This window comes from Peromyscus maniculatus, chromosome 17 (genome assembly GCF_049852395.1).
Source record: "Peromyscus maniculatus bairdii isolate BWxNUB_F1_BW_parent chromosome 17, HU_Pman_BW_mat_3.1, whole genome shotgun sequence".
NCBI lineage: Eukaryota > Metazoa > Chordata > Mammalia > Rodentia > Cricetidae > Peromyscus > Peromyscus maniculatus.
The window spans coordinates 29,827,730-29,855,146 of record NC_134868.1 but is presented as its reverse complement, the minus strand read 5'-3'; the positions used below and the strand labels follow the sequence as shown (position 1 = coordinate 29,855,146).

Here is a 27,417-nt window from a genome sequence, read left to right as displayed (position 1 = left end):
AGTTTCAGATCTCACTCTGGCTCTCCTAAGGGTCAGGTTCTAGCAGACAGGAATTGCCATGAGGAAATGGTATTTGCAGGTTCCTTCTTGCTATGTGACAAAGCAGACTGAAAAGGGGAAGGGCTTTAGTGCTGAGAGAAAACAAAGCAAAGAAACACATACAGAAGACCATGGGTTGGATGTATGCTAATGGCCAGCAGACATCAATTCCATTAAAAATACAGCAACAAAATGATTAAAATAAAATAAAATATGAGTGTGGTAGGACCTCCTTTTATTTGATGGTGAATGGTTTTGATATCCGAACAAGGAGGTCTCCATAATTTCTGGCCTTGGATATCTTACACACACAGTGATACTAGGTTCAGAAGTCTACAAGTTAATAAATGATGGATCTCCCAGAGAGTAAATATTTTCTTATTTTTTCTTTTTTTTGTCTTTTTTACTTTTCTGTTTCTCACTTTTTCGCTTTTCACTTTTCTCACGTTTCTTAGTTGAAGCCTTATGTTTATTTTTAGTGTCACCTTCCATCTCAGATTCAGCTTCATCAGGTTCAGCTTGTGGCTCTGACATTCGTTCTGGTTCAATTTCTTGGTCTGATTTCCTTCTTGGGAGTAGACAAATCAAGAGAAATAAAAAAAACAAAACCAAAAAAAGAAGTAAAAGAGGTAACATTAACATCCTACTCTTGCGCTTTCTCCTACGTTCTATCTTTGGTGGTGGTCCACTGTCTACACTACCTCCATAGCCACTTAGTAGACAGTCTGGTGGCTCCCATTCCTCATCGCAATGGCAGTGTTGTTTATTGTTGCAGACTCCTTTGTTATTGCATTGGGCTGAACAGTTATTAAACAAAAAAGGGTTAGGGATACACTTCCTACCAATGCACATATTGTTTGTACCACAAGTTGTGCCATCTATCACTGCTCCGACGTCCTCTGTGGTAATTCCAAAATGATAGTCCGTACTCCAGCAGGTAACATCATTGAAGTGAGTCCAATGAACTGTTTCATGGTTTTTCCTCTGTGGGATCTCTTCCACATTTTGACACTGAATTCGTCCACAGAGTACATCAGCATTATTACATCTTCTGTAGTTATGGCTTTCGTTACCACAGTTACCAAAACGGTCACCCCTTCTGTTCATTTCCATGTAGCAAGACTCATCTGCACTCTTGGCACTCTCACCAAAAATGCTCTGACAGTGTTCTTCGCGTTTAGGACATACCTTTTTATAGCAGTAAACATCTTCTCCACAAGAACTTCCATCTTCCAAGTATACATCTTCTGGACACTTACCTGAAGTTCCATTACACCACTCCGGAAGGTCACATTCATTATTCTTTTCTCTACACAAGGTACCTGCTGACATGAGCTTGCAATCTTTGCAACAAAGTCCAAAAGCACATTCAGCATCAGGTTTGAACACACAGTCTTCGCTACAGCATAGATCACTCTGACATGATTCAGAGGATCCACAGTCACACTGCTCTCCTTCCTCAACTATACTATTCCCACACACGGAGAAGTTTGCTTTTACTTGTATATCTGGAATATTGTATAAACAATTTCTTCTGTTAATCACTGAATACATTTCATTATAACTGCAGTTGCTGAATCTCGGGGAATTAGATTGATATGCAGCCATTATGCACTCTGATAACCCACAAGTACAGTAATTCTTATCATGAGACATACCCAAATTATGACCCATCTCATGTGCTATAATGAATGCTATTACTTGAGTTGAATCTGTCATAAAACTGTTAACTGCACAATTTCCATTTGTGCAAACTGTACCTACATAAGCTAACCCTAAAGTGCCACCATATCCTTGCCTGGCAAAAAGATGTGCAATATCATTTCTAATGCGATTGTCAACGTTACTCCTCTTCCAAGCACAAAATGTGGATAGGACAATACCTATAGATTGTGATACATTGATATGGTTTGTTTGAGTCCAAATTTCCAGTGTAGTTAAAACCACCTCAACATCTATCTGAAGATAATAACCATTTATTCCATTGACAACTTGCAACACTTCCTGCAAACAAGCTGTGGCATTATTATTTTTATAAACATATCGTTGATTATCTACTGCCACATAATATTCAAGATACTTGTGGTGGGTCCACCAATTCTCATATTGGCTTTGCAAAAGTGTGGAGTCTTTGCTTTCTTGAATCTTCATTTGTCGTGCTATCTCTTCTTCTGTTAACCCACATCTCATAGATTCTGAGTCCTCACTGTCTATTTTGTATACCAGATGTTCAAATGTGGATGTTTGGTTCTTGGGCATGATTTCATAAACTGTGCCATTTATCTCTATTATGCCTTGCAAACTCCCAAAACAGGTGTTAATAATGAGCATGGATTCAGGTTCTTTGTCTACATATCCATGGTAGTAGCAGTCATTCTGAACAAAAGGCTGTTCTACGAGGAGATCATCTTGGTCAGTATAAGTGAACAGTAGGAAGTTCCTGGATATGAAGTATTTTGTGGGTTTCATGGTGATAATATGTCTCTCTCCTCCAAAGCGCAGGCTATAGCAGAGCCAGTCTGGGGAAACATCATGTGTACTAGGGTCAGTGACCCTCAAGGGTATCACTACTTCTGGAGGGCTACTGTACCTAGCATGTGCATTTGGTGACCATGCAGAGAGTAAGAGCAACATCCACAGGCAGAGCTGAAGGAACATGATTCTCTCATGGACCAGGGCCTCACCCACAGACACCAAAGGGCTTTGCTCTCTTAGTCCTCACTTTGTCTGGTTGCATGCAGCACTGGTCTTTAAAGGTGTGTCTTCTGGCAGAATTGATCAATCAGAGCATTAGGACTAAAGGAAATAGTTAAACAAAGGGCAAGTATAAGTAAATCATGACAAAGTCAGGTTAGAAAATAAAATAGCAAAAATTGGGCTTACATCAATTTATATTCCAAGGTATGTCAACAGGGTTCATGGGGATTCTGATTGATTGTTGTAAAGTATACTTGTTCTTGTGCAAATTGATTTCTAATACACTACCAGCTTTTAATATCTTATCCTCTATTCCACATTGTTTCTGAATGTTTTAATTTTCAAATTTTCCTCAACAGCAGTTAACGATTTCATAAGCTGAAAAATAATTTTATATTAGCTCTTATAGTTCAATGATATTAATTTAAATTAGAAAACACTAAACCTTTTCCTGCTTTTTGAGTACATTTATGCTCCTTTCTATCATTGCTTTGGCATAGCCATGGGTGTCAGAAGCCTCTCTCACACTGAACAGTTTTCTCATGTGTATTTTTCATTTTCTTTCTTAGGTATTATTATTACTGAATGTGAGTGTGTACAGTAGTGAAGTGAAGCTTGTGTGCCTGTTAACATATGTGTGGAGGCCATAGTTCATCCTAAATTGGTTCCTCAAAATCATATACCTTGTTTATGATTTTATTTTTCACATTTTAATATTTTATCCAGTTGTTATAATTTTGAATTGATGTGTGTGAGTACATATAGTTGTATGTGTGTGTGTGTGTGTGTGTCTGTGTCTGTGTGTGTCTGTGTGTGTGTGTGTGTGTGGTGTGTATTAATGTAGAGTTCAAGAGTTAGTCTTGGATATCTTTCCTATGTCACTCTTCACCTTGGTTTCTGATACAATGTTCATCTTTTACCTGGCACTCACTAAAGAGGGGAGGCTAGCTGTTCAGCAAGCCTTAGTAATCTGCATGTCTCTGCCTCTCCATTGTTGGCTCGGCATGTACAGACCACTAAACCAGGCTTTTATATTGTTGCCGAGGATCAGTCTCACGTTCCTCTGCTTGTGAAGCATTCACTTTACCAATCGAACTATCTACACTGTCCTGGGTTCTCATCTTAGTGCATAATTATTTGAAAACAGTAGTCAAGTAGGGAACAAACTGTGTTACCAACTGCAGTGCCAAGAGCCTACAACAGAAAAATCATTTATAAAGATATTTAAGGAAAATATTGTGGAATTATATCTAAAATCCCAACATGAATATTCATTATCCATAAAAGTTTTAATTTACACTTAATAATTCTTATAACATGTAGGTTAATGATATGTGGAAAGGAATTATTTATTCCTAATATAGAAATATTAAGATCCTACCAACAAATGTATGTCAGAATTAATGACTAAAACTCGAGTAACCAACAGAAGGTTAACACAAACACATTAAGGAATAATTCAGAAAGCATAGACTTGTATTAATTTAGTTCCTGTTAGCAATAATTCCAGCATGCAGAAGTATGGAGAAATGATAACATTTTCATCCAAAATATGGCACATCTATAACAACAGAGATTTCAAGTTGACTCTCAGAAGTCATCTTTTACCCTACCTTTTTTTCTCCCCATAGCTTCATCAAATTCACCAATAGCTAACCATTTACCACACAAGTTCTGTACAGTTTGGGATGTAATTATCACAGTAAACACTCTAGAGTCACCATGATAAAATTGAAGCTTTTGGAAATAATTAAAGGAAATGCTGTCTTCAGCTTTGAACAACTGGCAAGGAATTAAGGGAATTTTTTTGCTTCTATCCTTTACAATAAATGTCATAAAAGATTTACCACCAGATAAAGTGATGCCCATGGTTACTTCTAGTTATGTCCTTCCTAATGAAGCATTTGTAAAGCCCATCTTAGTAGCAAAGGGTTTTTGTTGTTGTTGTTTTTGTTCTTTTTCATTTGTTTGAGAATGAATAAGAGACCATGAATACTTTTCTTTCTTTGTCTCTCATGGACAAGGCCCTAGATCCCTGTGTCTAGCTACAAGATCTTCTCTTTAGCATTAGGCGCATTGAGAACCTCTTTTCCAAAGAATCAAGTGTCTGCTATTAGTTTCCTTTCTGAGGTCATAAGTATCTCTGAGACATTGCACACTTGCTCATGTAGATGTAGATGCTTTGTCTACTTCATAAAACAACTATTAAAACTAATTCATGAATTTAGAATTGTAGGGGTAACTGTGTAGGATTAAATATCATTGTTAGCTGAGAAAATATCAATCTGAGATCAGCATATTTTATAAATTGTTGAAGGCAAATGGTAGAAACAAGTGTATTCATTAATTAAGGTTGCCAGTGTCAGGAAGCTTGGTGACCTGCCAGTGTGCTGCACTGACTCTTCCATCATTTTTACTTATTAATTTCTTTGAGGATTTTACACTTTATATCATATTCTTCCTCACCCTTCAATTCTCTGAGATCCCTTCTCCCTTCCAATCTACCCAACTTCATGTTATTTCTCTCTAATAAATACAAACAAATAAAAAAAAGACTTCAGAAAACCAGGAGTCCAATTTATGCTCGCCATCATCAGGTCTGCCCTTGAGTGAGTCATTGAGTGGGGTTAATATACCCCTGTTTCCCTCCATTGAATAAAACTAATTTCCTTACTCTTAGCAGTTTCAACTTGCAGAGAGCTTCCTGCTTAGGGGTGGAGCTTCACAATTTTTCATTTCATTTTTTTCCAGAAACTATCTTTTAATTATATATATTTTTAGTGATGGGACTTTGAGCCCACTTCTCCTTCCTGTTGAGATTCTCTGTGGCTTGAGCTTGTGTAAGTCTTGTTTTCACAGTTTTGTGAGTTCATATGTGTGTCTGTCTTATTGCACATGGAGAATGCAAGTTTCATACAGTCATCTATCACTTATGGCTCTTAGAATCTTTCCATTTCCCTCTGCACATAGATCTCTAAATCTTGAACGGAGGGGTTTGATAAAGATATCCCCTTTAGGACTGAGACTTCCAACTTTATTGCTTTCTATTGTTGTGGATTTCTGTGCTATTTACCATCCAGTGCATGAAGTTCTTTGATGAGGGTTGAGTGACACTCAATTAGAATCTTTCCTCCTTTTGACTAGTGTTCATAGTGCTGGAAGTCACCAGTATCTCCAGCTATGGACCTCGTGAGCTCCAATAGCAACCTCCTGGCACAATATATTCCCTGGTGCAATCTAGCCACAAATGTTATAGGTGTAAACCACCCAAGTTTTTATTGCCTTTAAGGCCCACTTCTTGAGAATCCCTCATTATATGGCAATGCTATATAAACTCTCAAAAACTCTGACATGGCTAAAGTGGTCAAAACCTGTGACCAGATAGGTCATGAGTTCAAGGGGAAATCCTGTAATAAACATTATGCTTGAAGAACATAGCAGTAAAATGACTCCCAATGATACTCTCCTATGTATGTAGATCACTACATGACTGAACCTTCATCAGAGAAGCTTCTTCTTGTAATAGCTGGCAATTAACAGAGAGACCCATGATTAGACATCATGTAGAAAGTATGGGACCATGGAGCACACAGACATAGATGGGATATCTGTATCATTCTCCTACCCTCACTGTTCAGGGACCTATAGAGAACAGAAGGCAGAGAGATTAAAAGAACTAGAGGAGGTGGATGATTCCAAGGAATCAGCAGTTTATAGATAGACACAGCTTGTCTGGTGCACACAAGAACTTACAGAGATGGAGACAGCACACCAAAATTCTGCACAACTTCATATAAACCAAATCTCAGCAGGAATAATGGGAAATGAGTACAAAGTCCCACCCCTACCCAGGAAGCTATTTGCAATTAATAGCTTCTGGGAGAGAAAACAAAATCAATAGAATGACATTGTGTATGTCAGCTACCATTCAGAAAGGCACAAATGCTCAGGCATAGCTGGACAACACCAAATGACTCCAGGGTTTTCTTTGGTTTGTGTGTGTGTGTGTGTGTGTGTGTGTGTGTGTGTGTGTGTTTGTCTGTGTGTCTGTGTGTGTGCATGAGATAGAAAGATAGATAGAGAGAGGAAAGAGAGAGAGAGAGAGAGAGAGAGAGAGAGAGAGAGAGAGAGAGAGATATTTTAGTGTTGACTTTGACTTTTTATGAGAAAAATAAGAATTTTCATGTGCTTCAGGGAATCTGGAATTAGTTTAAGTAAGGGGAATAATGTGACCAAAATACAAAGTATGAGTATAATAAAGGAAAAAAAAAACCAACTCTCACCAAGACCAGGGCCTGTGGTTGAAGTGTTTGCAACATCAATATATCAATACAAGAAACGCCTGAATTTATATTTCCAGAACCAAGACAGGAAGTTGGTACACTAGCCCTTTGAAGTTAGGTAAAGCAGGCAGATTCTATGGGTTTCTTGCCAGCATTTCTTGGAGAAATGGGTTGAATAAAATTCAGAAAGAAAGCCTGTCTCAAAACCTAATGGAAATGTTGCAGACATTACTAACACCCAATGGAATTCAAGAGGGCTTCTCAAAACAAAACAAAAGAAAACAAAACAAAATATTAAACCAAAAGAAAAAATTCATATTGCTGTGGGGTATATACCAGATACAACTGCTTGAACATTGGCTTAAGCCAATAGAAAGTCTATTTGCCACCAGTGACTACACTGGGTGTTCAGGATCCCAGTATATCCTGAGCCCCTATCAGAATAAGCTTTTAAGCACAAAACCCTTTTTCTGAGTTGGCGTATTCCAGTTAACAATAACAGTTAGTCAGAAGCAGAACTTCAGAAGTTAAAAAAAAGCAAGTTTAGTACATCAGTACATTTTGATACTTTCCTAAAAGTATATGGACTTTCATGGATTAGGTCTTTGTTTTAATTTTGGCAGGTGGTGCTGTCTACATGCTGAGCTTTACAATCTAAATGGCACTTCAATCAAGGAGTGTGGTACTAAGGTCTGGGGGCCTGTTACACAGATAAAGTAAAGCAAAAGTCACCAATGAATTTTAACTAAAATATGATGATCCAATCACATGCTATAATATAACTTCAAAAGATCAAAGGGAAAGTGAATACAGGAATCAGCATGACAAAAATGACAGATAATGTGTTTCAATATGCCTTGATGCAAACTCCTTTATAAACGACAACCACACTAATAAGAAAACCACACAAAGATTCCATTTAAAATAGCCTCAAAAGACCAAACCAGCTTGAAATAATTCTAGCCAGTAGTGAAATGCCTCTACAATGAACAACTTTGTAAACGAAGAAAAACATTGAGGAGGATAGGTTTCCACCTCTCTAGACCTCTCATGATTATGGATTCAAATAATTCATAACATGAATGACCATCAAACCAAAAGCCCCCTGCAAATTCATTGCAGTTATCATTAAAATTTCAGTGAAATTCTTTATAGAACTGGCAAAAGAATTAAAATGGATATGGAAGCACAGCAGAGCCCGGATAGCCAATGCAAACCCAAGTAAAAACAACATTGCCTGAGGTATCATCATACCTAATTTAAAACTATATCACAGAGCCAGAGTGACAAAAACACTGTGTTGCTGAGAGAACAACAGAAGTATATTCTAATAGCACAGGAGGCAAAGATGTGTTCCCACAACTACGGCTACTTGCTTTTGAAACAGATGCTGAAACTCACAACACTGGAGAAAAGCCAGAATGTTTAATAAACGATTCTGACAACAACAGATATATTTATATAGGACTGGAAAAAAATCCTGATGTCTCATACTGCATTAAAATAAAACCCAAAATACAACACTCTAAATGGAGCAATGTTTTCCTGGAGTGTCTAAAACTCTGCAACTACTAGAACTAAATTTCAGAAAGTAACCTTTAAGACACTGGCAGAGTTAAGAATTTTGTAAATTAGACTGATTACTCAGAAAATACGACCAGTAGTTTACATATATAGCTCTATAAAAACAAAAATCTTTTATACAATAAAATATCAATCAAATTTCTGTAGAATAAGAAATATTTTGTGTGTTATATACTTGACAGGGGATTACTGTTCAGATTATGCAAAGAACTCAAGAAACTAAACATCAACAAAACAAATCTTTCCATCAAAAATTATCCCCTGGGGCCTGGGTAAGAATGCAAATCAGGCAGCACATGTCTTTAATCCCAGCATTCAGGAGGCAGAGCCAGGTGGATCTTTGTGAGTTCGAGGCCAGCCTGGTTTACAGGCACAAAGCTACAAAGAGAAACCCTGTCTTGGAAAAAAAAAGTATGCAAATCAGAATGCCCAGTATCAAATCTTCATGTAAGAAAACAATGATGATAATATATGTAAATGCTTTTCATGCAAGAAGCAATGTCTGTCAATGAAATTACTAAGCCAGTGGAGATATCTGCGGTAAACAGTAAACTTAGAATCCACACTCATCCAGAAGACCATTATTGAACAGTGAATAGGGTCACTGGAGACATCAAGAAAGAAATGGATTAAAACAGTATTCTGAAATCTATGGTATGTAATGAAAACTGTCCTAAAAGGGAAGTTTAGAGCTAAAACTGCATGTACTAAGAAAACAGACAGATATGAAATAAATAATAATACACTTAAATTACTTGAAAAAATACAAAGACCAAATTTAGAGATAGAAAGAAATCATTAAGATTTGACAGAAATGAATGACATGGAAATAACAAAAATTAAAAAAAATGAGAATTGGTTCTTTGAAAGAATAGATAATGTAAATAAAACCCTTGGTCACAGTAACCACAAAGAAAGGAAAGACACATATTAATAAATTTGTAGATGAAAAGGAAGCCCTTAAAGCAGATTATCAGTGGAAGTCATGATATCCTCAAGTATCACATACAAACAATATATGATACCACTAAACCATGCTCCTGTGAATAACTCCAATAAAACACATTGACTCATCAACCTGAAATTATTGAGTCACTTTTTGAAAAAGGACAAAGAGATTTCTAATTTGGTAAAAGTAATTTCTGCTACACCGGATGACCTTAGTTCCATACCTAGGTAGGTTGAAGGAAATGAGTCTTGCAAGCTGTACTCTGGCCTCCACATATCACACATATTCTCACTACTATTACTAGATTAGTAAACAAAGAGGCCATGAAGGTTGGTATAGATGTGTTTTTGAAGGTTCTGTGGGAGTGGATCCTGGAAAGATAGGTTGGATTTGATTTCTGCAAATGATATTGTGCCTTCTCTTGGGCTCATTTTTCCTTCTATGTGTTTATCTTGTTCAACTCTGATGTGACAGTCTTGTTTTATCTTTTTACATTTTTAGTTTTATTTTAATATATCTTAGAAGCCAGTTCATTTCTAATAAGGGACCAAAAGAGAGTGGGTTTGAGTGAGAGGGGAAGAACTTGGAGGTGTAGAATGAAGGGAAATCATAATTAGAATTTATTTTGTGAAAAAATATCTATTTTCAATTAAAGGAAAATAAGATCTATTTTATAATGTTTGAAATTATCAACTAATAATGTAAAAGTACTTTTTAATATAACAAAATACAAAGGCAAGCATCTGAATAGAAAATCTTCAAAATAAAAAATTTAAATATCTACTAAATTTTAAAAAGTGTTCAAAACCATTAGTAACCACGGAAACAAAAATTAATACTTTTTTGATTCTATCTCCCTCCAGTCAGAAGGGATATCTTTGAAAAAAACCAAGGGAGAGCCATCTACTTGCCTGAGGAACATGTGTCTTATATCTGTGGTTCGGTGCCCCGTTTGGGCATACCCTTTCCGGTAGAGAGCCCCACTCATTCTGGTAACTCCATCCACCAATCCTCTGGAAGGTTACCATCCATCTCCGGTCAAAGAGTCTAGACTCTTACCATTGCTGTAGGAACCCACTAGAGATGACCACTCAGATTTATAGCGTCCAACTGATGAGAGGAACAAGAATTCTTTAATGTTTGGGTTGGAAAGTTCTGTATTTGTCTTGAAGTTACTTTTGAATAAGGGCCCACTTTAAATATGGAGTTTCTCTTCAGATAACCTGTGTCTATTGTGAGAGGGGGTTGAGATGGCCAAATATCACTGTGTTATAGTGAATCTGTCATTAAAAGTATAATTGTATTTTTTATATGATATTGCTTGCTTATTGAGACTATGTTAGTGTCTTTTTTGTAATTTTCTTTAATGAGTAATCTCTTCTGATTGGTTTCAATTTGCAGCTTATTTGCTGGTGGGAATGAGTGGAATTGATGGTGTGATGGAGCAGGACAGTGAAGGGTTGCCCCATCTTTAACATCAAGGATAGATATCACTTTTGGGAAAAAGGATTGGAAAAGATATTCCAAGGAAATGGATCCGAGAAACAAGCTGATATAGCCATTTTAATATCTGACAAAATAGATTTCAAACCCATACTAATCAGAAGAAATAGGGAGGACAATATGGACTTATTAAAGGAGAACTCCATGAAGATGATATTGCAATTCTAAACATCTATGCACCAAACACAAGTACACACAAGTTTATAAAAGAATCCACTAGTAGAGAAAAAAAATCACACAGTGACCCCCATACAGTGAGAGTGGATGACTTCAATACCCTACTCTTACCACTAAACACTAAACAGAGAAAATCTAGATAAAACTGACATTAGCAACCAAATGGATCTAACTGATATTCATAGAACATTTCACTCAAACACAAAATACTATACCTTCTCCTCAGCAGCTCATGGCACTTACTTCAAAATTGCATATGGACCTAAACACAAATCAACTCTCAATAGGAAGAAGGAATTTGAAATAGCACTCTGTATCTTATCTGACTACCATGGATTATAACTGAGTATCAACAACAGAAAGAACAGAAAACTTACAAACACATGAACACTGAATTACCCATTAAGGAATGAAAGGGGTTGAGACAAAATTTAAGAAAGAAATTTAAAACATTTTAGAATTGAATGAAAATGAATACAGAACATATCCTAATTTATGGGACACAATGAGGCAGTTCTAAGATACAAGTTCATAGCACTAAGTCCTTACATAACCTGAATGCTCTAGAACAAAAGGAAGAAAGAGTTCACGAAAGGATTAGATGTCAAGAAGTAACCAGAGCTGAATCAATATAACAAAAGCAACCCCCCCCCAAAAAAACAACAAAAATCAATTAAACAAAGAGTTATTTCTTTGAGAAAATCAGTAAGATTGACAACCCTTTAGCCAAATTATCTGAAAGGCTCAGGGAGATAATCCAAACTAGCAAAATTAGAGATGAAAAGGGGGACATAACAAAAGTCACTGAGGAAATCTAGAGAATCATAAGGACATGGTTTAAAAACTTGTACTCCACCAGTTACTGGATGAAGGCTCTATGATGACAGGGTATCCACTAATCTGATTACCAGGGTTGGCCAGTTTAGGCTCTTTTACCGCTATTGATAGTAGTCTAAGCTGGGGGTGTCCGTGTGGGTTCCTGGGAATTTCCCAAGCACCAGGTTTTTCCCTTCCCTCATTATGTCTCTGTCAAGATATCTCTTTCTTTGCTGTTCCACTCCATCCCTCTCCCATCTTGTCCATCCCATTCCCTTATGTTCTCATCCCCCATCCTTTCCCCTTTATTTTCCCCCACCCCCTCATTTACATACAAAATTTGATCTACTTATTATATACAAACCACAAACACATAAAAAATGTCAAGGAAACAATACCATTTACAATAACTTAATCTACTGCTCTATATCTTTCTATATATATCTTGGGATAAATCTAAACAAAGAAGTAAAACACTTGTACAAACATACTTTTAATACAATGAAGGAAAGAATTTGAAGAAGATACTTGAAAATGAAAAGACTTCCCATGCTCATGGATTGGGAGGATTATATTGTGAAAATGTTAAATTTACAAAAAGCAATGAACAAATTTTATGCTCTCCTCATCAAAATTTCAATGCAATTAGTCACAGAAATTTAGAAGAACAATGTTAAATTTTGTGTGAAAATACAAAATACCCAAATATCGTCAAAATAATTCTGAATAACAATAACATCAAAAACCTGCTGGAGGTATCATAATCCCAATGTTAAGTTAAACCACAGTGCTATGGTAACACAGTAAACGTGATACTGATAAACAAACTCATCCGTAAAGGGAGCATCAGGTTCCCCAAGGCAGCCCTCCTGACAACAAAAGTCACTTTTTCAGGATTCAGATGATCCATGAAGGCACTGCTCTCTGACTTCAGTCTAACTATATCACAGAGCTTCTATGTCAGTAGACTTTCTTCAATTGTTAAATTGTTTAAACATGTCTTCTGAAAATGTTGTTCCATAACCAAGCATAACTGCTGTTGCTGAATCTATTGGACAATGTCCCCCCCCCCCCCCGGGGCCATTGTGCAGTTTTTCTCCCACATTTACAATAACTATTGTCATGACCTATGCCCAAATTATGACCCAGCTCAAGTACTATAGTGTAGGCTAGATTACCCAGTGAGTATGAGAGGAAAATGTTGACTCCACAATTTTGATTTTGAACACTGTTTCAACAGTGGCTAGTACTAAATAACCAGGATAGCCTTGTCTTGCCCACAGATATATGACATCATGCCAGTGATGCTGCATGTTTTTTCTATTCAAATTGCAAAAATCTTTTAAGACTTGATATATACTTCCTTTTACTTATACAATATTTTGTTCAGTCTAGATCAAGATTTGCCTAAAAACACATCAGTAAAAACATCTGTTTGTACATAATAGTCACTCATTCCACTGATAATTGTAAATACTTGATTCTGATAGATGTAATACTTCCAATGTAAACAAATTTTTATTACCTAATACCACAAAATATTCAGTAATCCTTTTATGAACTTACCGGTTCTCATAACTGTTTTGCCTCACTTTGGAAGTATGGAAGAAGGGTTCTTGGGCATGATTTCATGATGTCATAAATCGTGCTATCTCCAGCATGCCTTGTAAAACTTCCAAATGGGTGGTTAGAACAACCATGGATTCAGAGTTTTCATCACCTAGTCATGGTAATAGCAGTCTTTCTGTACTTAGGTTGTTCCTCAAGGACATAACTTTGGTCAGTGTAAAAAGACCATGAGAAGTATTTGGGTATCAAGAATATTTTGGGCTTCATGGTGACAATGTGTCTCTGGCCTCCAAAATATAGGGTATAAGACAACCAGCCTGTAAAATTATATCTCTATTCATATTAATGACCCTTGAGCATATATAACCACTACTAGGGGGAGGGTGTTGCATTGAGCATATCAAGCTTTTAGCCATATAGAAAAGAAAAGCCACCTTCACAGCCAAAGCTGCAGGCAAGTTATCCTCACATGCACCAGTGTCCTAGCCAGAGCCACCATATCCTTGCGAGAACCAATGAGGAGCAGAAATCCCTGTAGTCTATGTCTTCAAATTGTCTGCCTTTTATGTTTTACTGGTATATATTTTTTAAGAGTTTATATATCAGAGCATCATGAATAAAAGACACATGGCAAAGAAAGACACACCCATGTAGAGTAAAGTATGAGCAAGTCAGGTAGAAGAAAATTATCGAGTATGTACTAAAATGGATTGGATATTAGTTCAAGGTATATGAACCATGTGCTTGTATTTTCTGTTAAGTTTGATTAAAGTATTTTTGTTGCTATAGAGGTACATTTTTTTAAAAAGATTTATTTATTTATTATGTATACAGTGAGTGTTCAGCCTGCAGGCCAGAAGAGGGCACCAGATCTCATTACAGATGGTTGTGAGCCATCATGTGGTTGCTGGGAATTGAACTCAGGACCTCTGGAAGTACAGCCAGTGCTCTTAACCTCTGAGCCATCTCTCCAGACCAGAGGTACATTTTTTATACAGTCCCAATTTTAAAATTATTTTGCCTTTCCATGTTGTTTCTAAATGTTATCATTTCATAACATTCCACAACTGGAAGAATCCTCATCTAAAATGGGTGTTGTCTGTTTTTGTTTTTGTTTATAGTTTTTATTATTGAATTTCTGTCATGTTGATTTGTAGCCAGTCCAAAAATCATGACACAAAGACTTGTTATTAATTATGAAAGCTTGACCTTAGCATATGCTTGCATCTAACTCTTATAACTTAAATTAACCCATTTCTACTGATCTACTTGCTGTCACATGGCTCGTGGCTTTCACCTCTCCTTCTGCATGTCCTGCATCCTCTCCAGCTCCTCTGGTGTCGTCCTCCCCCCACCCCACCCCAAGATTCACCCCCTCTTCATTTCTCTCTTCTCTGAATTTCCACCTCACCTCTTCCTGCCTTCCTAGTGGACATTCAGCATTTTATCCAACTAATCAGAAGGTGGATTCACAAAGACACATCTTCACAGTGTACAGAAAGATCATTCCACAACAGTGAGTTACAATGTAAAGCTAAACTGAATTCTGGCTTATTAAGTACAGGTTGGATGCTCATTCCAGTCCATGCCTTTTTATTGCCATGGGAGAAAGGAAATTGTTTCAAGACAAACATTTTTCTCATTTGGATTTTAGTGTATGTGTGTTCTAGGCATGAATGCCAAAGTTCTGTGGTTTGTGTGCATGTTCATAGTACATGTACTTCTCTGCATGTATGTAGGAAGGAGTTCATCCTAGAATGGTGGTTGTCTGGAGGCATATACATTGATTCTATGTTTTACTTTTTACACTTTTATATTTTTGGTTGTTTTTTGAATATTTGCGTGTTTATTTAGATATGTGTGTGAGTGTGTATGTGAGATTGTATCTATGTGTGTGTGGGGGGTGTTTGGTTTTTTGTTTGTGAGAGTGAGAGAGTACGATAGAGGGGGAGAGAAAGAGGGAGAGACAGAGAGGGAGAGGGAGACAAAGAGAGGGACAGAAAGACCCTTATTTTTTAAATGGTGTTTGACTTCCACTAGTCAATGTGAAACATACCAGGGAACTGTAGTTATTTAACTATAAAATATGAATATATTCCAGAGAAGATATTAGGTATGAAAATCATGATTTGAAAAACAAAATGGTCTTGTAGAAAATTATGAGGTCAGCAACTGGACAGTATGGGAGCTACAACATAGGACTTGGAAGCCATGAAGACAGGTGGGAAAATGTATCAATTCATTATGCGTGTTTAAAAGGAGAGAGAGAGAGAGAGAGAGAGAGAGAGAGAGAGAGAGAGAGAGAGAGAGAGAGAGAGAGAGAAACTTATTTAGTATTTAGTTTAGGACAAGGACTATCTTAGGGAGCATTTCAAAGTTGTTATCCAACCTCCCTTTTGACATAGAGTCTGGCATTGACTTACAGCTCACTAAAGATTCAACTGGTTGGACAGACAGTCCCAGCCATTCTCCTGTGTCTGCCTCCTGACACTGCTAGGCGTCCAAGCACATGCTGCTAATGCCTGCTGTTAGAATATGCTGGTGTTCATACTCAGGTTTTCAAGTTTCTGATGCATATCCTTTACCAGCTCAGCTCTCTCTCCAATCCAGTGTGCACATTTTCCTAGAAACAAGAGTGTCCTATTGGTGAAGAAAACTAATTAAGAAGAGAAGAGAACTGCAACACAATAGTGCCAAAAGGCCATAGGAGATATTCTCTGTAAAACAGATTTTGAAGACAATATCTTAACTTGTGATTAAAAATTTGACATGCTAAGTCTCTGCCCATTATTGGTTTTGATTCATGTTTCATAATTATTTGAGTACCTAGATTTGTATTGTAACAACAACAAAAAGAATTATATGTGTTTTAGTGTAGCACTCTTAAGGGTCTGTCAATGTGAGTCTCAAGATCCCCTGTTATAAGTATATTTCAAAAGTATGTAACAGGAAAAAAACTGGAAAGAATTCTTGTGCAAGTCTGACTTTGTATTCATTAAATTACATACACAATGATTCTAGAGCCCAAAGGTGTTGACAAAATTGAATATTTTCATTAAAAATCTGGTGCAGAATGATATTAACAGAGTCTTCCAGGCAACTCCAAAATACCATCTTTTATCCATTGCTTTTCCCCCTTATATTTTCATCAAATTCATCAGTAACTAGAAACTCACCATTTAGGCTCCGTTATCTAGAAAGTATTAAACCACATTAAAAGCACTGCAGCACTCTACACACTACACAGGCAATATACCAACTGCAAATTAAGCTGTGCTTCTTACTCTGTGGTCTATAATTTCAACACTCAGGGGCTGGAGGCAAGAGCATCAGTAGTTCAGAACTACATAGCAAGCACAGGACCAGCCTGAACTAGATGAGACCATGTTTAAAAACAAACATCTTCTGGCTAAATGACGGAATACTGTCATGAAGTTAAGAACTTCCATGAAAATTCAAAAGAATTTAGTGAAACTTAGACTACCTAGCAGTTTCTTTGATACAAGTATCCAATGCCAAACATCATATATAATGCAGAAATATTTTTAAAAAAATGATCATGAATTTTAATCACCAGATAAAATAATATTGCTGATTTTCCTAGAGAAGAACTATCTACTACAATGCCAGTTGTCATGACAAAGAACAAGAACTATGAGAAAAACTCTACAGAGTCATCAAAGAAAGAGAGAAAAGCAGTAGATATTTAAAGGAAATGCCATCCCCCCAATTTTAAAAAATTGGCAAAGAATTAGGGGATGTATTTTTATTCTCCTGGTAATCATCTGTCCTTCTGTCCTCTAGAAGACTTACCATGATGGAGCGATGCCCATAGCTCTAGTTCTGGCTCTGCTGTGGAATCATTTGTAACACGTGTCTTCTGAACCACTCATGATATAGGAAACTCAAGGGCTCTCCTTTGTCTCTCATGGACAAGGTTCTAGAATTCTGAGCCTAACAACAGAAGCTTCCTAGTCCACAGAACCTGGCAACTGATGAGGTTCTTCTCATCTAGTTCTTTTTCATCTCAACCAAACTTATTAGGACTTCTTCCATGTGAGTAAGTCTGCTTCCTCCCTGTCATTTGATATCCTTCAGTATCTCTAGTATGGACCAACCCCATTTCATGACATTCATTTTATTTTGCTATATATGAATCATAAACATCAGCTGAACTCTGTCCTTTTGTTCATATTATACCCTTGCTCTCAGTTCATTTCCTCAGTAGTGGACAATACTATGGAATACTCTTAAATAATTCAAATCCACAGGAACTTTTCTACACCTTTTACAGCATAGCCTAAGGAATCATGTGTCTGTCACTTCTTGTCTTTCAATGGCCAATGAATATATCAGACCCATCAGACCCTGCATCTGCTCATCAAGGTTCTTTATCTAGTTCATACAACTGTCATAAAAAAGTAAGGCATAAACCGAACTTAGAAGAGGAGACGTGAATAAAATAGCAGAATATGGATACATTTTGTTGGCAATTAGTAGCTGATTCTTGGGAAAACAATAATCTGAAACCAATGCTTTTAACAGGATGACTTGGACATATGGTGGTAACGTGTCTATTTACTAATTAAAGTTGTCTTGTCACCCACCAGTGTTCTTCTTTGACCCTTCCATCTTCAGGACACTACTTTGACTCTTCATAGTTGTTCAGGCTTTGCACCACAATGCTATTTGTCAGCTTCTATGGGCTGTTTCTAAGTTTTATACCATTTACAAGAGCCAACAAATAAGTGAAAATCCCAATTCAACAGTGAAAATCATATATGGTAAAAATGTCAGGATTTTGGGAAACTTTAAATGTATTCATAATACACATCATATATCAGGATACATACATATACTAAGCAGATATTGTCAGATTAATATATGTAGGTTGCTTAAAACTCCAGCTTTCACCAATAGATTGAATATACAGGAAGAAAGCCTCTAGCCAAATAGTTTCAAATTTGAACAACCATATCAAATGATTTTACAATAATTTTTATATATTTTATGAAGACTAGTGGAGTTAGAAATTTTCTGTACCAAATAAATAATAACAATTCTTATGGGAATAACATTGAAAATTACCCAGATTTTGTCGTCACACTTTATAAATGAATGTGTCAGGTTTCATGAATACTCAAAAAGATGTACAACTCTGTGTCAGTATAAAAATAGCAAATTACAGTGTGTAAAAGAAAATAAATAAATTTATTTGATTTTAAATGTAAAGGAAGCAAACATGCAATCAAAATAGCTAACATATGATACTAACTTATTTTTATATGCTTATGAATTAATTTATTTACTATATTCCCTTGTATAGTTATTTATACATAATAATATTAACATAAAGTTAGTAAGGGAGTAACAATCTTATCTGACCAAGTTTTATTAGTTTCACAGTAATAAGTTTCATCGTGGCACCTTCATTTGTCTGTACCATGATAGTTTGCTGTCATTCATTGTTCATCCCATATCATTATTCTTTTAAAGTACATTCTATACAAGATCCAGTTATGGCAATGAAAAGCTTGATCAGACATAGTATGCTAAATTTTTGGACTACAATATGTGTAGTCTATTAAATATTACATGACTTACAAAGTGTTCATTTCACATTTAATTTTTGCTTCCTAATTTATAATCCAGTAACAAGACCACTAACCTGGTGATTGTTAATTCTCAACTTTCCTACTGGTAAACTTAATGAGAATGCATTCTTCTAGGAGTTCTTAAGACTCCTTTATACAAAGGAGTATGTGTAGTGCTTATGTTTCTATAAAGCATTTGTGTCTCTGAAATATGAGAGAAAAGGAACAGTTTAATGTATTTATTTCCTCGAGAAATTATTCATTCTGTAAATTCCAATTTGAATCAAACTCACAATTTTTCATAAGAGTGTAAGATTTAAAGTTTAAACAAAAGTACTGGGTTCATATGAGTGCCCAAATATGAGCTGAAGAAAGATGATACCAGTTAACATGTAAAGCATGTCAGAGATAAGTCCACAAGGCCTCAGTACCATAGAAAGAACTATAGGCAATGGAGGGGAACTGGAAGGGAGAGGTGATCTTCCCCATAGAAGATCACATCGATTGATTGTGCAGTGGCAAAGGGTCAGCCCTGAGAGCATAAATACAAGCATCATTAAATGGAATAAAGTGGTTGTAAGCATCAATAAGAGTTAGGGGAAAAAGAGGCCATAAATTTGAAGGAAAGTGGGGATGGGAATATGGGAGGCTTTAGAGGGAGGAAAGTGAAAGAAGAAATGTAATTAAATTACAATCTCAAAAAATGTATGGGGTTCAGGAGAGCATTGACTAAAGGACATAGCAACGATCATGTTAACATGATAATCAACATCATTGTGTCTTTCAACCAATCATTAGTGTTGAATTTGCAAAAATATTTTGAGTTTCTCTTGAATATAAGAGGACATTGAGTTTCCAAGTTGTTAGAGAACTGTAGTAGGCTCTGAGTTTACTGATAATAGAGAGCCAGACTCTGAGATGTACTGCTAGCGGAAGACCAGTCATGCCAGGAATGGGAAAGGTGACTAAGTGGATTTGTGCCCTGGTTTCCATGAGACCATTTTCTGAACAATACCTCACTTACAGCTGAGTGAGACCTAGAGAAAAAACTCAACAAGGTTATGCCAAGAAATTCTTGGTTCATTGAGATGCTGAGGTCATGTACACGTGAGTTCAAGTCATTAATTTGGGAGATAGTTATTTTACATAATGATCAATTAACACTATAAAAATTAGGAAGTAAATTTTCCCTTCCTTGCTTTCTATCATCTTTGCCTTAATAGCATTATGATGCCACCTGATACTTGTTTTGTAAATCAATTGTCTTTAAAAGCTCAACACTGCACTGGAGAGATGTCTTAGCAAGGGAATGAGCTGATGCTCAAGACTGAGGACCTAATTTTTGGAACCTTAGAACCTACACAAAACCAGCAACGTGCCATGCATCTGTATTCCCAAAAGTCCTGAGGTAAATGGGATGCATAGACAGTGCCTTCTCAGAAGCTCCAAGACCAGCTCCCCTACCCTAACCATAGTGAACAAAAGGATTCTGTCTCGTATATGGTTCAAGAATAACCCACATGTCATCCAACAGTCACATAGGAACACATGCACACATGTATCATACAAATATACTAATAAAAGCATACTAAAAGATATTTTCCAAAAATGTTTTATGCTGAGACACATTATAATTATATTTTCAAAAGTTGCAGACAATGAATTTTGAGGTTAATAAGAGAAAAGCAACTCATTATGTACTCTGGAAACTCCATAAGGTTATCATTGAAACTTTCAGTGGGATTCTGAATGATTTTAGTCAAAGTGGGAATCAAATAAAATGATAGTAACAAAAGCTGTACTAGGCAAAAAAGTCTTGTAACAAGAAGAGTCATATGAACACTTTTTACCAGACACCAAAATCAGATGCACTTGGGCAACATTACACTTGCTTAAGAATGTTTAAATCTCATTGGTGCAAGCAAATATATAGATGAGTATAAAATATCATTACTAAGTGGTGCTGTACAAATTAATGGTACTTACTGTATCGTAAAAAACAAAAATATTAGACAAAATTGCAACCACAAAGTAACTAAGAATACATACTAAATGTAATCAATGTGACTTCATAGACACAGAATATGTTAAGTGTGTGGTTTTCTTAAAGATTAAGTTCTTATAACCATATAGTGATCATGATAAAGCCAAGAGATTGTGCAAGCTTCTGGTAATTACAAAATTTTGTAATAGATACATCAAAGATAATGGAACAAAATAAGCCACCGACCCACTATGGCAATTTTTGAATGCATGGAATCTGACCCTGCAATTCAACCCAAAACCTCAGGTAGGAAATTCTAGAGCTGCTTTCAGACACTCTACTGTCAGCCATCCCACTCACCAATAGACATCAGACCATATATAGCCACACTCAGAAGCCTCGTTAGAGGTCATTAGAGACAGTTCCTTCTCCCTGCCCGTTCACCTACCCAGCACCACACCTACCATGCTCTTATGGGGCTGCTTGGTTTCAGAACCCTGAATTCAAACCAGAAATTTTTTGTAGACAGTTCTAGTTCTAATCCTCACTGACCCTACTGTTAGCCACCCCACTCACCAATGGGTCCTGGTTTGTGTGGAAGTATTCTCCAGAACCCTTCTAAAATACCTTTGGAGAAAGTCCTATCTCCTAGTCACCATCTGCTGACCACACAAACTCTACCCACCACATCTATTTGGGGTAGTTTGGAATACAATCTAGAGTCTAAACCTGAAATTCAGGAAGGAACTCCAAGAGCCTGCCCACCTACCTCGAGAATCCCAGTTACAGATGTGCATAGCTTATCCTCTTCCTACATGTCATTTCCTCTACCAACCATGTGACCTCCTGTCCTAAATTAGGACACCTAGGACTCTGAAATTAACCCAGTATGTCCCCCCAACTGAAAATCAAGTATCATTTAGCTGATACACAATTTGACATGTTGGGGTAATTTTAAATAATTATCTGACATCAACACAACATAGGCAAGATTAGCTTTTCACATGAAGAAATATGACAAATGTTCTAAATCTTCATGCCTAGATCCCATCATCCAAACAAACATCAACATTTAAGACAACATACCTCTTCTAGAATCCGGCAACTTTCTTTTAATATTTCTTTAGAAAAGTGATGTAGCTGAAGCTCAGGACAAGGACTTCAAAATAACAAATATAAGTATGTTCATGGAGCTCAAGACAGAGAGGAAGAATACATGCCCAAATGAAGACTGGGAGGGAAAAAAGTTGGTTGACATAATGGAAAACAATTCAAAATATTAAAATTGATTTTAATGAAGAGATAGAGCGTTTGAAGAAAAGCTCAACTGAAATGAAAACCCAGGAAGTTAAACAAAATGCTCAGAGGAAAGACTCTACAACAATTTGGATGAAGTGGAAAAAAGAACACGAGATCTTACAGGAAAACTTGAATAAATGGATCACTAAGTAAAAGCTCCAAAATGCAGGCACACAACATCCAGGAGGTATGGGGCAGTATGAAAAAGCAAATCTTAAATAAGTGTTTAGGATAGAGAAGAAAGCAAAGTAAAAGGCACAAAAATATTTTAAACAAAATCATAGATGAAAAATTTATTTCCCGTTTGTAAAGGAAGAGATGTACCAAGACTCGAGACTTCTACAGAACACCAAATAACAGAACCAGAAAATAAACTCTCCAAGTCATATGATAACAAAGCCTCTAATTGTATAGAAAAAGTAAAGGATATTCAAAGCTCCAAGGGAGAGATTGAAATCCTACAAAAGGCAGACCCATTAGAGTAACACCCAACTTTTTAATTGAGGCACTGAAAGCCAGAAGGGAGCCTGGACTGATAACCTACAAGCTCTGAATGAACATAGATGCCAAATGAAAATAGTATGAGGAAATGTAACCAGGGAAACTACTGACAATAATAATTCAAAGAGATAGAAAAGATTTCATGATGAAAACAAATGTAAGGAATCTATTCTCACTGAGACAACTCTACAGAGGGTACTGAAAGTATTGTTTCAGTCTGAAAAGAAGGCTTTCTACACCCGTGAAGACACTAGGAATAAATAATATTGAAAGAGTTAGGCAAAAATAATCTAAATATGACCCAAATTTATATAATAATAGTTAATATTTTAAAATGCTATCATCAATATTAATGTTCTCATTTGCCCAATGAAAGCACACAAAATAATAAAGTAAATTAGAAACAGGATTCATATTTTTGCTGCCTCCAAGAAAGACATCTCACCATCAAGAACAAATATCATTTTAGGATTAAAAAAATGGAAAAATAAATTCAAGCAATTATAACAAACTGAACTTTAAACCAAATTAATCATAAATCATAGTGAAGGATACTATTTAATCATTAAAGAAAAATTGAATTTAATATGGCAATTCCAAACATTTACATGGCAAACACAAGAACATCCTGTTTCATAAATAAAAAACTATTAGATATAATATCATATATTGATCGTGATACAATGATAGTAGTTGAACTCATTAGCCACTCTTTTCAATGGATAGGTCATTCAGACAAAAGCCAAATAGAGAAACACTGCACTTTATTTATCATAAATGAAATCAACCTAGCAAGACACCTACTGACCATTTTACCTAGACATTAAAGAATATACTTTCTTCTCAGCAACACATGGAAATTTCTCCATATTGATCTTATTTTACGACACAAAGACTCAACAGAGAGTGTAAAATTGAAATCACATCCTTCATCCTATCTGACCTAGATTAATGCTAGATATCAACAACAAAATAAGTGACAGAAATTGTAATGTTTCATTAAATCTAAAAAACAATACTAAAAAATTGGGTGTAGGTAGAAATTAAACTGAACTAAATGTTTTTAGTTTAGGAAACTAAACATTTTGTATACATGAATAAAAATGAAAACCCAGTATGCTGAAATCTAAGTGACACAGTTAATCAGTTTCATAGCATATAGTGACAACATAAAAAAAAAAAAAAAAAACTGGAGAGATCATATATAAATTGCAAGCTTTAGGAAAAAGAGATAAAACATAGGAATAAATATAAATTCAATGCTGAAATTAATAAAATACAAATGATAAACAATACAGGGACAGCAATGAAAAAGAGTTGTTTCTTTTAAAATTAAGAAGACTGGCAAATCTTTCCCCAAATTTATTAAGAGGTAGAAAAAGGATCCGAATCGACAGAATGAGATATCAAAAGGAAGAAATTATAAGAGACAATGAAGAAATCCAGACAATCATAAGAGGAAACTATTAAAAAAAATGTGTGTTCCACACAAATGAAAGATTAATTTCTCAAGCTATACAATCTTCCAAAGTGAAAGCAAAATGAAACAATTTATATAGGCACATGAAATTTAAGAGGAAAGAATTATTAATTAAAAAAAATCCCAACTAAAAGAACTCTAGGATTAGATGGATTTAGTGCAGTATTCTATGTCACCTTCAAAAAAATAACTAACGTTTACTCTTCATTTTATTTCATAACACAAAAAATAGAGGAATATTTTTCAACTTTTTTGGAGCCACAGTTTCTCTTACCAAATTTGAAGATTCAGTAACAAAAAGGAAAAGCTCTAGTGAACAAGGATGTAAAAATTCAAGTAAAGATTAAAAAGGCTATCTAATGATGAAATTGATTTGATCCTTCAGATGTAGGCAAGATTCAACTTACATAAACCAATGAACACAATCCAACATGTAAAGGCACCTAAAGACAGAAATCATGTGATTCTCTTAACAACAGGAGGCCTTTAACAAAAACCTTGATCTGGAGGATGTGGGAATGAGGGGTGGGGTGGGTGGGGTGGGGGGAGCGGGAGGGGGGCGAGAGTGGGAAAACAGGGGAATCTGTGGCTATTATGTTGAACTAAATGATGTTGTAAAATAAATTTACTAAAAAAAATAAAATAAAAAAAATCTAACATCCACTCATGATAAGAGCCCTGAAGAGAATAAGAACAAAAGGAACATATCTCAATATAATTAAGGTAAGTTACAAGAGGCCCACAGCCAACATAATTCTAGGTGGAGAGAAACTGAAGGCTTTTTCACTAAAATCAGGAACAAGACAATGATTTTCTTTTTTTTTAATTGAAAATAGATTCTTTTCATATATAACCCACTGAGAGCACAGTTTCCCTTCTTCCACTATTCCCAGAACCCTTTCATCTCTCCTCTCTCTTAGGTCCATTACCCCTCCTCTGTTTCCCTTCAGAAAGGAGCAGACCTCCAGGAGCCAACCCCCAAACATGACAAAACAAGAACCAGTGAGACAAGACACATATTGCAGCTGAATAAGGCAACTGAATAGGAGGAAACAATTACTGAGAGCAGGTAAAGGAGTCAGAGACACATTTGCTCCCTCTGTTAGGAGTCAAGAAGAAGAAGAAAAGAAGAAAAGAAAAAGAAGTAGAAGAAGAAGAAGAACAACAACAACAAGAAGAAGAAGAACAAGAACAAGAAGAAGAAGAAGAACAAGAACAAGAACAAGAACAAGAAGAAGAAAAGAAGAAGAAGAAGAAGAAGAAGAAGAAGAAGAAGAAGAAGAAGAAGAAGAAGAAGAAGAAGAAGAAGAAGAACAAGAACAAGAACAAGAAGAAGAAGAACAAGAAGAAGAACAAGAACAAGAAGAACAAGAAGAACAAGAAGAACAAGAACAAGAAGAACAAGAACAAGAAGAACAAGAACAAGAAGAAGAACAAGAACAAGAAGAAGAACAAGAACAAGAACAAGAAGAACAAGAACAAGAAGAACAAGAAGAAGGAGTAGAAGAGAAAGAAGAAGAAGAAGAAGAAGAAGAAGAAGAAGAAGAAGAAGAAGAAGAAGAAGAAGAAGAAGAAGAAGAAGAAGAAGAAGAAGAAGAAGCTAACAGCCATAATATACACACAGAGGATCTGATGCAGACCCATGCAAGCTCTGTGCTTGCTACTTTAGTCTCTGTGAGCTCATATGATCTCTGATCAGTTGATTGGTTGGTCGTATTCTCCTGGTGTCCTCAACTCCTCTGGCTCCTTTAATCTTTCTTCCCTGTCTTGTTTGGGATACCCCAATCTCTGAGGGGAGGGATCTGATAGGCCTACAATTTAGACACTCACCACATATGTCTGGCTATTGGATACTGCACCTTCTCCTATCTTCTGCCCGAGGAACCCTATCTGATGAAACCTGGAAGAGGAGCCAATATATGAGTATAGCAGAGTATCATTAGAAATCATTTTATTGATTTGGGGTTTTTTTCCAGTTGTATTTGTTTCTACCCTAGGTTCCTGGCAATCCATGAAGTAATTACTTCAGTAATGTATTCCCTTTTGTTGCCTAGGCCTCAAGCTAAACCAGACCTTGGTTGGCCACTCCCAAAAGTTCCACCTCACCATTGCCCCAGCATATCTTGCAAGCAGGATAGATTGTAGGTCGAAGGTTGTGTGGCTGGGTTGGTGTTCAGGTATCTCTTTCTGTAGTCTGTAGTATCGTCCTGCATCAAGGAGACTAGAACATAGTGGTGAAGACTCCATTCAGGCACCAGCCCTACCTCTCTACATTCAATGAGATTCAATTTTCAGAGAGTGACTCTCTACCCTAAAATGAGCCTGGGTTGTTTAGGGATCTCCACAGGTCTCCCTCAGCCAACAAATTGACTGAATCCAACTCCATACCACCACTGGAAGCCTTGTCTAGCTATAGTTCTGACTCCATGTCCTCCATTTCTAGAAGTCCTCACTAGGGTCACTCTCATAAATTCCAAGAAGTTTCTGCTGCAGTAGGTTTCCACACTGTCCCCCAGATGCTCTCCAATTGCAGACATGTCTTTCCACACACTTTCCTTCCATCCTTCCACTATTTTTTGATTCCTCCTGTTTGCATACTTACCTGATTAGAAGCCACTCACAATATCTATTCTATTATCCCTTCCTAGGGAGATCCATGACTCCCCACTAGAGCCCTCCTCTTTATTTAATCTCTCTGGGTCTGTGGATTGTATCTTGATTAGCATTTATTTAACAACCAATATACACTTATAAGTTAACACATATCATATTTGTCTTTTGTGTCCCTATTACCTCACTCATGATGATTTTTTTCTAGTTGCATCAATGTGCCTACAAACTTCATGATATCATTTTTAACAGCTGAGTAATACTATATGTATTATGTAAATGTACCACATTTTCTTTACACACTCTTCAGTTGAGGGACATCTAATTTTTTT

The 27,417-nt window shown here is 36.2% G+C and overlaps 1 protein-coding gene across 3 annotated transcripts; it reads right to left on the bottom strand.

Annotated features, from left to right (window-relative positions):
* Nucleotides 1–257: 257 nt before the first annotated feature.
* Nucleotides 258–17,574, bottom strand: LOC102902947 (disintegrin and metalloproteinase domain-containing protein 26A-like). Of its 3 annotated transcripts, XM_076553445.1 has the most exons (4): nucleotides 17,431–17,549; nucleotides 16,041–16,240; nucleotides 13,615–13,768; nucleotides 258–2,835 (listed from the first exon to the last, which is right to left on the bottom strand). In XM_076553445.1, exon 4 carries the CDS (start codon nucleotides 2,695–2,697, stop codon nucleotides 418–420), a length of 2,280 nt encoding a protein of 759 aa, XP_076409560.1. In that variant the 5' UTR covers nucleotides 2,698–2,835; nucleotides 13,615–13,768; nucleotides 16,041–16,240; nucleotides 17,431–17,549; the 3' UTR covers nucleotides 258–417. The 3 variants fall into 3 exon arrangements, with proteins under 3 accessions (XP_076409560.1, XP_076409561.1, XP_042118393.1); XM_076553446.1 differs by lacking the exon at nucleotides 13,615–13,768; XM_042262459.2 differs by lacking the exons at nucleotides 13,615–13,768; nucleotides 16,041–16,240 and having other exon boundaries at nucleotides 17,431–17,574.
* Between the last annotated feature and the right edge of the window lie 9,843 nt (nucleotides 17,575–27,417).

Bases quoted from the DNA above. Each gene is read 5' to 3' on its own strand.
- LOC102902947 (XM_042262459.2), bottom strand. From the start codon at position 2,697: ATGTTCCTTCAGCTCTGCCTGTGGATGTTGCTCTTACTCTCTGCATGG.